General features: G+C 35.1%; 1 protein-coding gene across 2 annotated transcripts in view; it reads right to left on the minus strand.

The window, feature by feature from the left end:
- Positions 1-13,675, minus strand: part of Cdh9 (cadherin 9) — a 230,450-nt gene that overhangs the window by 8,783 nt on the left and 207,992 nt on the right. For both annotated transcript variants that reach the window (XM_060380433.1, XM_060380434.1), the window contains 3 exons: positions 2,585-2,721; positions 2,027-2,148; positions 619-736 (listed from right to left, as the gene is read on the minus strand). In XM_060380433.1, the coding sequence (XP_060236416.1) occupies positions 619-736; positions 2,027-2,148; positions 2,585-2,721 (377 nt within the window). The remainder of the gene's footprint in view (positions 1-618; positions 737-2,026; positions 2,149-2,584; positions 2,722-13,675) is intronic.

Raw genomic sequence — 13,675 nt, forward strand, 5'->3', positions numbered from 1 at the left:
TTTCTTTTCTCTGGTTTTTGTTTTTTTAATTAAATTTTTATTTTTTATATTAATTACAGTTTATTTCCTTTGTATCCCAGCTGTATCCCTCTTCCTTATTCCCTCCCAATCCCACCTTCCCTCCCTCATCTCCTAACTGCCCCTCTCCCACTGATATGAGAGGTCCTCCTCTCCTATCAGGTCTCACCAATGTTCTCCTCTGTGGCCTAGCTGGGCTGCTTCTCCCATGGGGGTGGAGAGGTCAAAGAGCCAGCCACAGAGTCCATGCCAGAGACAGTCCCTGTTACCCTTACTAGGAAACCCACTTGGATACTTGGCTGCCATGGGCTACATCTGAGCAGGAGTTCTAGGTTATATCCATGCATGGTCCTTGGTTGGAGAATCAGTCTCAGACAAGCCCCTGGGCCCAGATATATTTGTTTTGTTTTTAAAGATGTGTTCTCATGTATCCCAGGCTAGTCTCAATCACCTTAAGTGGACAATAGCCTTGAACTTGATGTTCATGAGATCACTTACAAGGTGCTGGGATGTCACAAAGGCTGCCATACCTTCCTTCATATTAAATTTCAGTTCTTCACCTTAACAATGTATGCTGTGTAGTTTTATAAATGCCTTTACCTTTATTGTCTACAATGGTGAAGTTTGGGTTAAGAGGAAAATCTGGCACTGGCTCAAAGAAGAATTTATGTCCTCGAGGAGGGTCATCTTTGTCCATGACACTTATTGTTTGAATCAGCTGAAATCAAAACATATTCATTAATTTAATCCTGCAAAATAGACACAATGCTTTTTAATCCAAGAGGTTTTTTTTTAAGTAGGTATGTTTCATTGGTGTTATTCTATGTTAATGTTTTATTATTATTATTATTATTATTTTTTTTTTTTTTTCAATGCAGTTTATTCAGGAACATTGAACAATCCTCGGACCCCGGGGAAAGCCAGCCCACAGCTTAAATAGCCTCTGGGTAGCCAACCCAGGCGTGCCACGGGGGCAATGCAGATAGGTCCACATACATGGAAGCAAGCCAGATCCTCGGCCTTAGCCAAATGTGGAGTTGTTCGTGACAGAGAGCACTCACCATCGGGAAGGTGGAAGGCGGAAACCAGCTCCATCTTTAAGGCATAACATTCCGCAGCTCTCTACAGTTCCCCCTTTTTGTACAAAGTCCCAATTTATTTCTAATATCAGAGATCAGACCTCTACTCTTGCCTGATGCATCTAATGTTTTTAATTTAATTAAGAATTTGAACTTATATATAATTCTCAGAAAATCACTTTTATGGATCTATTGATTTCATGAAAGCTAACACTTAGACATTTACTCAATAATGAAAATTATACAGCTCTCAAGAACATCTTTTTCTACTTTCTGATGACTCTAATATCCTACACTAAGAAAAATTATTTAATTCAATTAATATCATGCTTTTTCTAAACCCCTGTTTTCTCAACCTGTTTATTTATACTCAATTAGAATCTTGTTTCCTCAGTAGAAAATTGTTTTACTGAAACAGTGCAACTCATAAGACAAAAATAATTAACACATAGGAGTATTAAGTATTAGTGTTCACCATATTTTAACTGTCTTATAGAGAAATGTTTTTATTTCAAGAGTATGAAAAAATTTAAAACACAGAAAAAAATTAAGATCAAGTCTTGCTCTTACGAGCAACTTAATGTAGCAAAAAATGAACAAGAAAAGAATTGCAACTGTCTGTTAAGACTAATATTTAATATATATATATCAATATTTATCTAAAATATATTAAGACGTTTATAAATATGACCCCAAATCAGTTAATTATAACTCTATGCGAGAGCTTTTAGAATGCTATACATGCACTTTTTTCCTATAGTCATGAAAAAAGAATTTTAGAAAGTCGTATTTTAAAGATCACTGTGAGTGGTTTGGTGAGTGTACATAAAAGAAATATAATAATAGTACAACAAATGGCATGCAAGCAAAGCAGTGGTTTTGGCTTTCCCAAATTACATGTCTGTGAAGTTTATAATAAATGTACTTACCTGCCCAGATTTTGCATTTTCACAAACAAATGTTTCATAGTACATCGCAAATTCCGGAGCGTGATCATTTATATCAAGAATTCTGATGAAGACAGGAATTTGGCTGCTTTGTTTTGGGTTATCTGTAAGAAGAACTTCACGTAAGGTTTCAGTGACATGCATAAAAGAAGCTGTAATGCCGAGCACTAACTTAGAGACTGATCAGTTCCCTGTATTCTCTAGCTCATTTGGATGGCTGACAAATATATTACTTCTTCTAGGAAAACAGAGCATGGTAAAAGAGAAAAAAATATAATGGAGAATAAGGAAGTAAATAGACAATGTCCATTAGTTCATGTATGACTTTTATGAGGTTAGGTGCAATTCAATTCCATTACTGAATGTAAAGCATATCTAAAATGAATCATTAATCTTTAAATAACATCTGACAAAAATACTAATGTCCCCTATTTCATTTCCTTTCTTAGATATTGCCATTATTATGAGAATTTCTTAAAAGTCTGTATATTGTTTAGTAATTTGGTGAAACATGCTCGGATGGATATACCTACAACTTACTTATCTCTGTGGCTGTAATGGTGATGTTATGCCAAGGGGATGACTCCCGGTCCAGAGGCTTCAGGGTAAATATAGAGCCATTTTCTGAGTGAATACTGAAAACCCGGTCCATATCAGTGTGCCGGTCAACAGCGTATCTGTCAGGAAAGAGACTTTTAAATTCAGCCATCTCTGAAATTATATCTTTCTTTATTTCTTGAAGTTACAGAAAATTATCTTATTGATAGAACAAAACCATGATTATAAAATGACGGTAAGCTTCTTGGAGTTTTACTCAAATGGGATTGTTATAGAAACACTTTGGGGCTCTAACTATTCCATTATGGCTGTCATGTTTGTGAATGTGTTTGGAACTATTATATAAGTAATGCGCAATTGCATATACCACTTCAAATGAAATGTTAAGTGCCTTCTAATTTACTTTTTAAAATCATAGCCAAGTGTTAAATGAACAAACAGTCATATTAAACATGATGGTCAGTAATAATGAGTATATTAAAAATGATTGTACTGCAGACAGAGAAAAGGACAACAATAAAGGAAAAGGAATGGTCTCACTATTACCGAGTTCAGCGCTTATTTTTCTACGTGTCTTCTTAAAGCACTTAAAAGAAATTCGTAATCTACTAAATTAGGAAGATTTTGAAGTACTGCATACTTTATTGTAATTGTTTTGAGTTTGTATTTGTTTTCTTCTTTGTCTATGTTTTCAGGCAGGGTTTCAGGCAGCCAAGGATGGTCAATCACCATTTAGCCAAGACTGTCCTTTGCTGGTAAGGTGCTTACAAGGTATGTGTAAGTTGCCTTCACTTTAAAAATGTTGAGTTTATTATTATTTTTTTAGATTTTAAGTTCATTTATTCATTAATCAAAAAATATTAAGTACAGTATACTAGTAATATACTATATACACATTACACAGTGATTTAAATTGTCTATTCACATGTGCTGTATGTCTGTATCATGTGTGTATACATATAAGCACAATATTATATAAAAGAATAAGAAGATATATACATACATTTTAAATTTTCTTTCTGGTATTCTAATTTTTTTAAAATTATACTTTATTTACTTTGTATCCCCCCTCTAGTTCTCTCCTTCCTCCCCTCACAATCCCTTCTTTCCTCCCCCTTCTCCACACACTCCCCTCCCCAAGTCCACTGGTAGGGGAGGGTTTCTTTTTCTTCCTGAGATTATTTTTTAAGGCATGTTCTTCGTAGAAAGCCCAGGTTGACACCTAGATTTCAGTCCTTCTACCTCATCCTCAGCAGTCATGTCACAGACAGTAAACCTAGTCATGCTTTGGAATTTTGTCATAAAGCATATATGACCTCGGGTGTTGTTATAGTCAGTAGAAATTTTATGGAAGCTAAAAGTAAATTCAGTACTTTAAAAACTGTTTTTACTTAATGTGCATGTATGTTAACCCACTGCATGCATGTGTGACAATTTGAAGTCCAGAGGAGAGGTGTATGGAACCTCTGGAAAAGGAGCTAAGGAAAATTAATAGCACCTGGGTTGATTCTGGGAACCAAACCCAGGTCCTCTGGAGGATCAGTGTTCGTAATCATTAAGATGCCTCTTTATCCTCTAAATTCAGTCTTGAACTCTTAAATTTAATTTTACCAGTTTAATGCAATGTTGAGAGTACTTGTCAAATTTCACTAAAACTTAGAGGGAATTGTTTCAGTGTTCTTGATATTGCCTCATTACAGGTTTTTAGCCTCTTAGAAAAATGAACAACTTCATCTGAGAGGAAAAATGTTAAAAGGTCACATAGTCTCCTATTTATTTACTTTATTCATTTTGTTTTAGTGTGGTTTTGAGAGAGTTTCACAGAGCCTATGATTCCTTTGAACTCTCTATGTAGCTGAGGCAGATAATGAAATCCTAGCTTTTATCTTGTAAGTTCTAGAATTACCTCTACACCTAAGAGAACTTTACTCCTAATAAATGCAGGGATCATCTCAGCCATCAATATGACCTTTCAAAGTATGGTTGAATGAAAGATGGCATTATCTAAAAATGATTTTATTTTACAAATTTTTTATGACTTCCTTATTTGTGAAAACAGGGAAACTAAATCAAAATAATATAAACAAAATATTTGTGTTGAATAAAACGCAGCTCACAATATTCACCTGTGAATATTTCTCTTCAATGGGAGAAAAGGACAGTCGTTAGACATTGTCTGATAATGTCTAAAAAGGCCTTGTAATTTTATTTTTTTACTGCTTTTAGTGACAGCCACAAAAATACCTATTGTTTCCATTATCTTTTCACTAGAGATTAATAAAAGGAGTATGTGGTGAAAGAAATAATAAATAATAATTTCAACATTATGAAAGCCATGAATTGACTCACTTGTAGATTATGGAAGGCCAAAAATAGTTCTGAGCACCTGCCAGACCTCCACTTCAGTTTAACCTTGAATGGAAATGCTTTTCATGTTATAAATTCATGGAAGAGAATCTCTTTGACAATTTGGAAATAAGCTCACTTTTTATCATTAACAGTGCAAACTTTCTGGTCTATTTTTAAACATTCCCCTCATTGAAAATGATGTCCCATGATCTGTCAAAGCCCAGAGATAATATTCTTTTACATAGCAGCCAAGTTCTATTTTCAACACAGAATTAGAACATTCTCAGTTACCAATTAATAATAAATACATCAAATTACCATAAATGACCCAAAACTGTGTTAAACACTTAACACAAAAAGTCATTTCTGTGTCCCAGAAAATGGTTTGTAAAATCAATAGCATTTCATTGATTTTTTTTCTTCATTTAATTTTGAACATCTATTGGAAACATACTACTTGCATAAAGTTTTTGTGGGAACACTTCCTGCAGAGAAAGGACCCATTTATATGGATGACATAAAATTGCAAAAATTCCGAAGATAGCTCACCTATAGATCTGGGCTCAAATTTTGGAGTTTCCATTTTCCATTTTATCTTGTATAACCAAACATTAAACACATTAAAATTATTGTTTTTTCTAATACACAGTAGATAGGAACCCCAATTATAAAAATGATAGCTTGGGGCTGTTTTATTGTGTCAAATGCTTTAGCTCATCTTATCAAGCAGAGTAGGCAGAATATTGATTTATTTTCTTCCTAGGCTAATTCCTCCCAGAAATTTGTTTCTCACAACTGCATACAGTGAAATATTATTTTCACTGTTGAAATGAATGTTGACTACATAATGAAACTACTTATAATTTCACAAGAAAATAAATTACAGAGATTAAAATTTTATTTTTCTAAACAGCATTATTACATCCAGAGAAACTATGCTTCAGTCTCAAAGCATCCCTGGCTACCAAAATACCTGCGAAGTACTCCAAAATGACCTCATTTCAGTGATCCTCATGCCATTACCACCTGTGTCTCAGGATTAAAGGCTCCATCACCACATTTGGCTAGATTTTTTTTTTCTCACAACTTGGTGAAATGAAGAAATCTGAGAATCCTCTGAGTATTGATGTTCCCAAGGATTTTGTACAGCTCAAGTTGGACCATGTGTCTTTTAATGGAGCTTAACTCTATTCCTTGGCAATAAATTTGTTTTGCTACTTACTTTCAATTGAAAGCAACTGAATTTCTTCTAAAAAAATAATTGAACTTTAAAAATGTTGAACATAAAATAGGTGTGAATTGAGGCAAGATGTTCTTTCAAAATGCACAAAATTATAATAAACCTTATAGTTGGAGAAATCCTTAATAACAAATAAGGTGAATCAGAGGTGACAGCAGCTGTTAACTGTGACAGTAAATTCATGTGGCCAGTAGCATATATGTTTAAGTTGATAGATTTAATACATAAATTTATTGTGGCATGGATGAGAAATAATCCCTTAATTTTATTTTAGAATATGTTTCTGATGCTGGTTTAACCTCTCTCTATTTTGAGATTCAGCAATATTTCTTTAATCTTTGTTGATTAATTGCTGATTTTCTTGCCATTGACGGGAGATCTAAAGATGGTTTCTTACATTTTGCATTGTAATGGATTTTGCTGCCTTCTCTTTCCAGGTTCAGCTTTATTTATTGGCAAGTTTATTGATATAATAGAAGAAACATCATCATTCTTGAGGATTTAAGTAAAACTGCATCTGTTCCCCCCAAACCTGAGTTTTGAGAAGAACTATACAGTTCTTCGAAAAATATACATTTAAATGAAATATACAGTTAGATCAGGCACCATTCTATACAATGAAGAATGTATGCACAGTTCATTGTCAGTATTTTAAGCAGAAACATACTTTTGAAATTTTACCCTCAGAAGTTAGCATATTTTGGAAAAATATATACAGTTTTTTAAAAAATTCTGGAGATTCATTATTATTGCATTACTTATTTTATAGTGCCTTATTAATACATAAACAATTAATAGGTATTTAATGATTAGAAATCATCGTCAAAAGAATAACTGTATAAATAATGAATTAACCATTTTGGAATAGCAGAAAGCTATGTTGTTTTACCGAAAAACAGTATTTAATATAAAGGTGAAAAGAAGACTGATAACTACTGGATGGAAAATATTTTTATTTACTATAAAATGGGGAATTTTATATATACCTAAAAGTCACTCCAATTTACTAAAGGTCACTGCCCAACTATTTTCATAACAGCTTTATTTGTAATAGCCAGAAACTGGAAACAACCTAAATGTCCCTGAACTGAAGAATGAATAAAGAAAATGTGGTATATTTACACAGTGGTGTAATCACTGTGCTGTTAAAAAATGACATTATGTGATTTGTAGGCAAATGCATAGAACTAGAAAAGATCATCCAGAGTGAAGACTGAGGTAACCCCCCAGACCCAGAAAGACAAACATGGTATCTCCTCATTTATAAGTGGATATTAGCTGTAAAGGATAAGCATGCTGTAATACACAGAAGGTCTTCTTTTCCTTCCTTCTGATCCTAGTCAATTAGGTCTCATCAGGAGTGGCTGCGCTGTCTTCTTCTGTGGCCTGGTAATGCTGCTTCCCCCTCAGTGGTAGGTAATTAAAGAGCAGGCCAATCAGTTCATGTCAGAGACAGTACCTGTTCTTATTACTATGGAACCCACTTGGACACTGAACTGCCATGGGCTACATCTGTGCAGAGGTCTTAGGTTATCTCCATGCATGGTCCTTGGTTGGAGTATCATCTACACAATGGAATATTACTCAGCAATAAAAATATTACACAATGGAATATTCCATCTACACAATGGAATATTACTCAGCAGTGGTTTTGTTCTGACAACACTGAACTGCCATGGGCTACATCTGTGCAGAGGTCTTAGGTTATCTCCATGCATGGTCCTTGGTTGGAGTATCATCTACACAATGGAATATTACTCAGCAATAAAAAACAAGGAAATCATGAAATTTGCAGGTAAATGGTGGGATCTGGTAAAGATCATCCTAGGTGAGCTATCCCAGAAACAGAAAGATTCACAGGGTATATACTCACTCATATAGACATATAATATAGGATAAACCTACTAAAATCTGAACACCTAAAGAAACTAATCAAGAAGGAGGACTCTTGCTAAAATGCTCAATCCCTATCCAGAAAGGCAAAGAGGATGGTCATCAGAAGAAGGAGAAAAGAGAGAACAAGTCAAGAGCCTGACACAGAGGACCTTTGAAATGCTCTGCTCTGCAGATTATCAATGCAAATGCTAAGACTTATGGGCAACCTTTGGGCAGAGTGCAGGGAATCTTATATTCACATGTTTTTATGCTTAAGAGTTCAGTGCATCTTAGCCAGAGTCCTCCTTCTTGCTTAGCTTCTTTAGGTGTGCAGATTTTAGTATGTTTATCCTATACTATAAGTCTAATACCCAATTATGAGCAAGTATATGCCCTGCGTGTCTTTCTGCTTCTGAGATACCTCACTCAGGATGATCTTTTCCAGTTCCCACCATTTACCTGCAAATGTCATGATTTCCTTGTTTTTTTTTTTTTTATTACTGAGTAATATTCTATTGTGTAGATGTACCACAATTTCTGTATCCATTCCTCAACTAAGGGTCATCTGGGCTGTTTCCAGCTTCTAGCTATTACAAATAAGGCTGCTACAAACATGTTTGAGCAAATGTCCTTATTGTGTACTTGAGCATCTTTTGGATATATGCCTAAAAGTGGTATAGCTGGATCTTAAGGAAGCACTATTCCTAATTGTCTGAGAAAGCGCCAGATTGATTTCCAAAGTCTTTGTATAATTTACATTCCCACCAGCAGTGGAGGAGGGTTTCCCTTTCTCTACAACCTCTCCAGCATGTGTTGTCACTTAAGTTATTCATCTTAGCCAATCTTATGGGTGTAAGGTGAAAACTCAGGGTCATTTTGATTTGCATTTCCCTGATGACTAAGGATGTTGAACATTTCCTTAAATGTTTCTTTCTCTTTCGATATTCTTCTATTGAGAATTATCTGTTTAGTTTTGTACCCCATTTTTAATTGGATTACCTGATTTATTGCTGTTTAAATTCTTGAGTTCTTTATATATACTGGATATTAGCCTTCTATCAGATATAGTGTTGGTGAAGATACTTTTTTAATCTTTAGGCAGTGGTTTTGTTCTGACAACAATGCTCAATTCCCATTCAGAAAAGCTAAGAGGATGGACATTGGAGGAGGGAGAAAACTGTGCCTACCACAGAGGGACCCAGAAAGGCTCTACCCTGCAGGAAATCAAAGCAGATGCTGAGACTCATAGCCAAACTTTGGGCAGAGTGCAGGTATCTTATAAAAGAAGTGGGAGATACTAAGACCTGGAGAGGACAGGAGCTCCACAAGGAGAGCAAAAGATCCTAAAATTCTGGGCACAGGGATCTTTTCTGAGACTGATACTCCAGTCAAGGACCACTCATGGAAATGGCCTGGAACCCCTGCACAGAAGTAGCCTATGGTAATTCAGTATCCAAATAGGTTCTATAGTAATGGTGACAGGGACTCTCTGTGAACTGATTGGCCTTCTCTTTGATCACCTCCCCCTGAATGGGATCAGCCTTTCCAGGCCACAGAGGAAGACAATGCAGCCACTCTTGATGAGACCTGATAGATTAGGATCAGAGGGAATGGGAGGAAAATCTCCCTTATCAGTGGACTGGGATAAGAACATGGGTGAGGAAGAGGGAGGTTGGAATTGGGAGGGGAAGAAGGAGGGAGGTACAGAGGGGATTCAAAGTGAATAAAGGGTGATTAATAAAAATAATTAAATAATAAAGAATTCAGTGCAAAACTAAATTCGGTATTATATATTTTAGCATTGTAAAAATAGCATTAAGTTGTAGTTTTCAATAGATTCCCCTTATAAAGAGCCAAGTCTCTACCGTATAACCACATAAATAAAATAAAGATCACCATTGTTTTGTATTGTATTTTCTTTGTTTTTGTTATTATAATACAATTACATATATTCCTATTTGCTGTTCCACCTTTTAAAACCTTCCATATACCCTGCCTGCTTCTCTTTCTAATTTAGGTCCTTGTTTTCTTTCATTCTTGTTATATACATATATGTATTTATATGTACATATATCCTTTAAATATTGCATTGTTTTGTATATGATATGGTGAGCATGTTTGAATTCATCACAAAAGTGAAAATTTTATTTAATAAATTTTTGGTTAAATTATAAGGACGTATAGAATTGTATATATAGCAAGAATGACACCACTTTACATAGTAAAATAATCCATGGTTGGTACTACAACATATTTTAAAAAACAGAAAAATCTCTTTTAATTTTAACTGATATAAAACTAGTCCATAACTTAACTGATAATAACAGCTAAGTTATAACAGAAGAAAAGTCCACAGCAATGCTGATGAGGATGTGGGGAAATGGAATCCTTAACATTCTGTGGATAGGAAGATAATCTGTACACCTATGGAGGTTCCCAGAAAGGAAATTAAAATAGACGCTGGAGAAATAGATCAGCAGTTAAGTGTGTATATTACTTTGTCAGAGAACCTGAATTTATTTTACAGAACCCAAGGGCTCATAAATGTCCCTATGTCTTTCTCCAGGAGAACTTCTGGCCTCAGAGGACACATTGCCCATGAATGCATACACACCCACAGACATGTACATATGCATAATTAAACATAATGAAAAAATCTTTATAAGAAACCAACTAAAAATAGAGCTACCATGTGACTCATTACACCTGGGTATATACTTAAAGGAGTTTTGGTCAATATATCACAAAGATATTTTTATAGCCATGGCTATATTAGCACTATTAACAATAGTCCAGATAAAACACTAGCTCAAATAACTATCAACAAATAAATGGATAGTAAAGATGAGCATATAAACATGGAATGATATACCAGTATAAGAAATAAATCATCCCATTTTCACAAAAATGAATTCAAATAAAAAATAATATTATATTGTGTAAAGTATGCTAGATTCAAAATGACAAATAATTGCATGTGCTCTTTCTTATGTGGGACCTAAAACTAAAAGAATAAATATATATTATATCTACATATAATATATACATATATACATATGTATCATATACATAGATATATATCATATATGTATATATACACATGTACATATATATCATATACATAGATATATATCATATATGTATATATGCACACATGTCTACATACATATACATTATGTATACATAAATATTTTATATAAACATATATTTTATATATACATATATATAACTATAAGAAAACACAGATATTTACATTGCAATTCATAACAGTAACAAAACTACAATTACGAAATAGAAGTAAAAATAATTTTATGATTGGGGTCACTCCAATATAATGGACTGTATTAAAAGGGTCATGGCATTAGGAAAGTTGAGAACTACTGTTCTAGTGCCTTCTTAGAGTAAGAAGGTACTTTGCTGGCTACCCAAAGAGAAACTTAAACACCAATCAGTAATAATATCTGTGACCTACATTCTGTCCTGCTTACAAAATATGCTAGGACAATGGTGGCTCTGAATTTGTAGAAGTAGCCAACAAATGTCTGATTTAACTTAAGGCACACTTGATGAAATGGAGTCCATACCTGAAACTGTTAAGGTAACCAAGAACTAGCACTTGGACAGCCCAGAGACCTAGAGTAAAACCAAATACTGCTGATCTAAAAAAAAAAAAATAGTATGTAGCCCATGGGCAGCTTAGTCTCCATGGAGGTTCCCTAATAAAGGGAACAGGGGCAGTCACTGGACTTGGTTGCCTGCTCTTTGATTACAACTCCCTAGCGAGGTGGTTTACTAAGCCACAGAGAAAGAGGATCCAGACATTCCTGATGAAATCTGATAGGCTAGGATCAGATAGTAAGGGAGGAGGACCTTCCCTCTCAGTGTATTAGAGGTGAGACATAGTGGAGAAAGAGGGAGGGAGCATAGGACCAGGATGAGGCGAGGGAGGAGGATACAGCTGGGAAAAATCGTGAATAATAAAAAGAAAAAAGAAAAAAAAGTAAGAATAGTGCTACTTCATGATCCAGCTATATCACTCCTGAGCATAGATCCCAAAGAGGCTCAACCATACAGAAAAAGATATTTGCTCAACTATGTTCATATCAGCATTATACATAATAGCCAGAATCTGTAAATAACCTAGATTCCCTCTTCTGAGAATGGAAACAGAAATTTTGGTACCTTTAGGCAACAGAATGCTACTCAGCAAATAAAAACAAGAAAATCACAAAATTCGCAGGCAAGTGGATGAAACTAGAAAAGACCATCCTGAGTGAGGTGACCCAGAAGCAGAAAGAAACATATGGCATATATTCATTTATAAGTGGATAATAGCATATAATATAAGATAAGCCAAAATCAATAGTACTAAAGAAGCTAATAACAAGGAGGACCCTAGGGAAGATGTTTAATACTCATTCAGAAGACAAACAGGATAGACATCAGTAGTAGGAGAAGAAAAGGAATGGGACAGGAGCCTTCCACAGAGGACCTCAGAAAGACTCTACCCACAGGGTATCAAAGGAGATACTGTGACTCATTGCCAAATTTTGGGCAGAGTGCCGGAAACCTTATGGAAAAAGAGAGAGATAGAAAGACCTGGGAAGAACAGACAATGCTCTTAACCACTGAGCCATCTGGATCAGATGAATGGGGAGGAGGTCCCCCTATCAGTGGACTTGGAAAGGGGCACGGTGGAGATGAGGGAGGGAGGGAGGGACTGGGAGGGAATGAGGGATCAGGACACGGCTGGGATACAGAGTTAATAAAATGTAACTGATAAAAAAAAAATAAAAAAAAAAGAAAGACCTGGAAGAGACAGGAACACCACAATGAGATCAACAGAGCCATAAAACCTGGACTGGGCGGGGGGGGACCTGCAAAAACTGATACTCCAACCAAGGACAATGCATGGAGAGGGTTTAGACCCCATGCTCAGAGGAAGCCCATGGGCAGCTCAGTCTCTAAGTGGGTACCCTAATAAGGGATCAGGGGCTGTTGTCTTTGACATGAACTCAGTAGCCCACACTTTGATCATGTCCCCTTGGGGAATGAAGCTTTGACAGGCCACAGAGGATCATGATGGAGCCAGTCTTGAGACCTGATAGGCTAAGGTCAGATAGAAGGGGAGGAGAACCTACCCTACCCAGTGGACTAGAGGAGGGATAGAGGGGAGAGAAGAGGGAGAGATGGTGGGAATCGGAGGAGATGAGGGAGGAGCTACAGTGGGGATACAAAGTGAATAACTGTAATACATAATGATAGCAATAATAAAGAAAAATTAAAAAAATAAACTAAAAATTATTTAAATTTCAAAAACACTACTTTCTAAAATGGTAAATCTACTAATAAATTTGAAAAACATTATACCTATTTCATTGATAATACTTTTACCTTTAGTGTTGTTGTAATGTTTTTTTAGAACCACTTTCTGTGGATATGTTAGCATAACTAAAAAAGTTACCCATCAAAATTTTGATATGCTGTATTTTATTGTCTAGTTTTAATAGAGTAAAATTCTATAATAGTTATAAGAAGTTACTAGTAAGTTGCTATTCCAGATATTTATTTCTAGATATTTATTGTATGTATTTTAGTATAAATCATCT

The sequence above is a fragment of the Meriones unguiculatus genome, chromosome 3 (genome assembly GCF_030254825.1).
Source record: "Meriones unguiculatus strain TT.TT164.6M chromosome 3, Bangor_MerUng_6.1, whole genome shotgun sequence".
Classification (NCBI taxonomy): Eukaryota; Metazoa; Chordata; class Mammalia; order Rodentia; family Muridae; genus Meriones; species Meriones unguiculatus.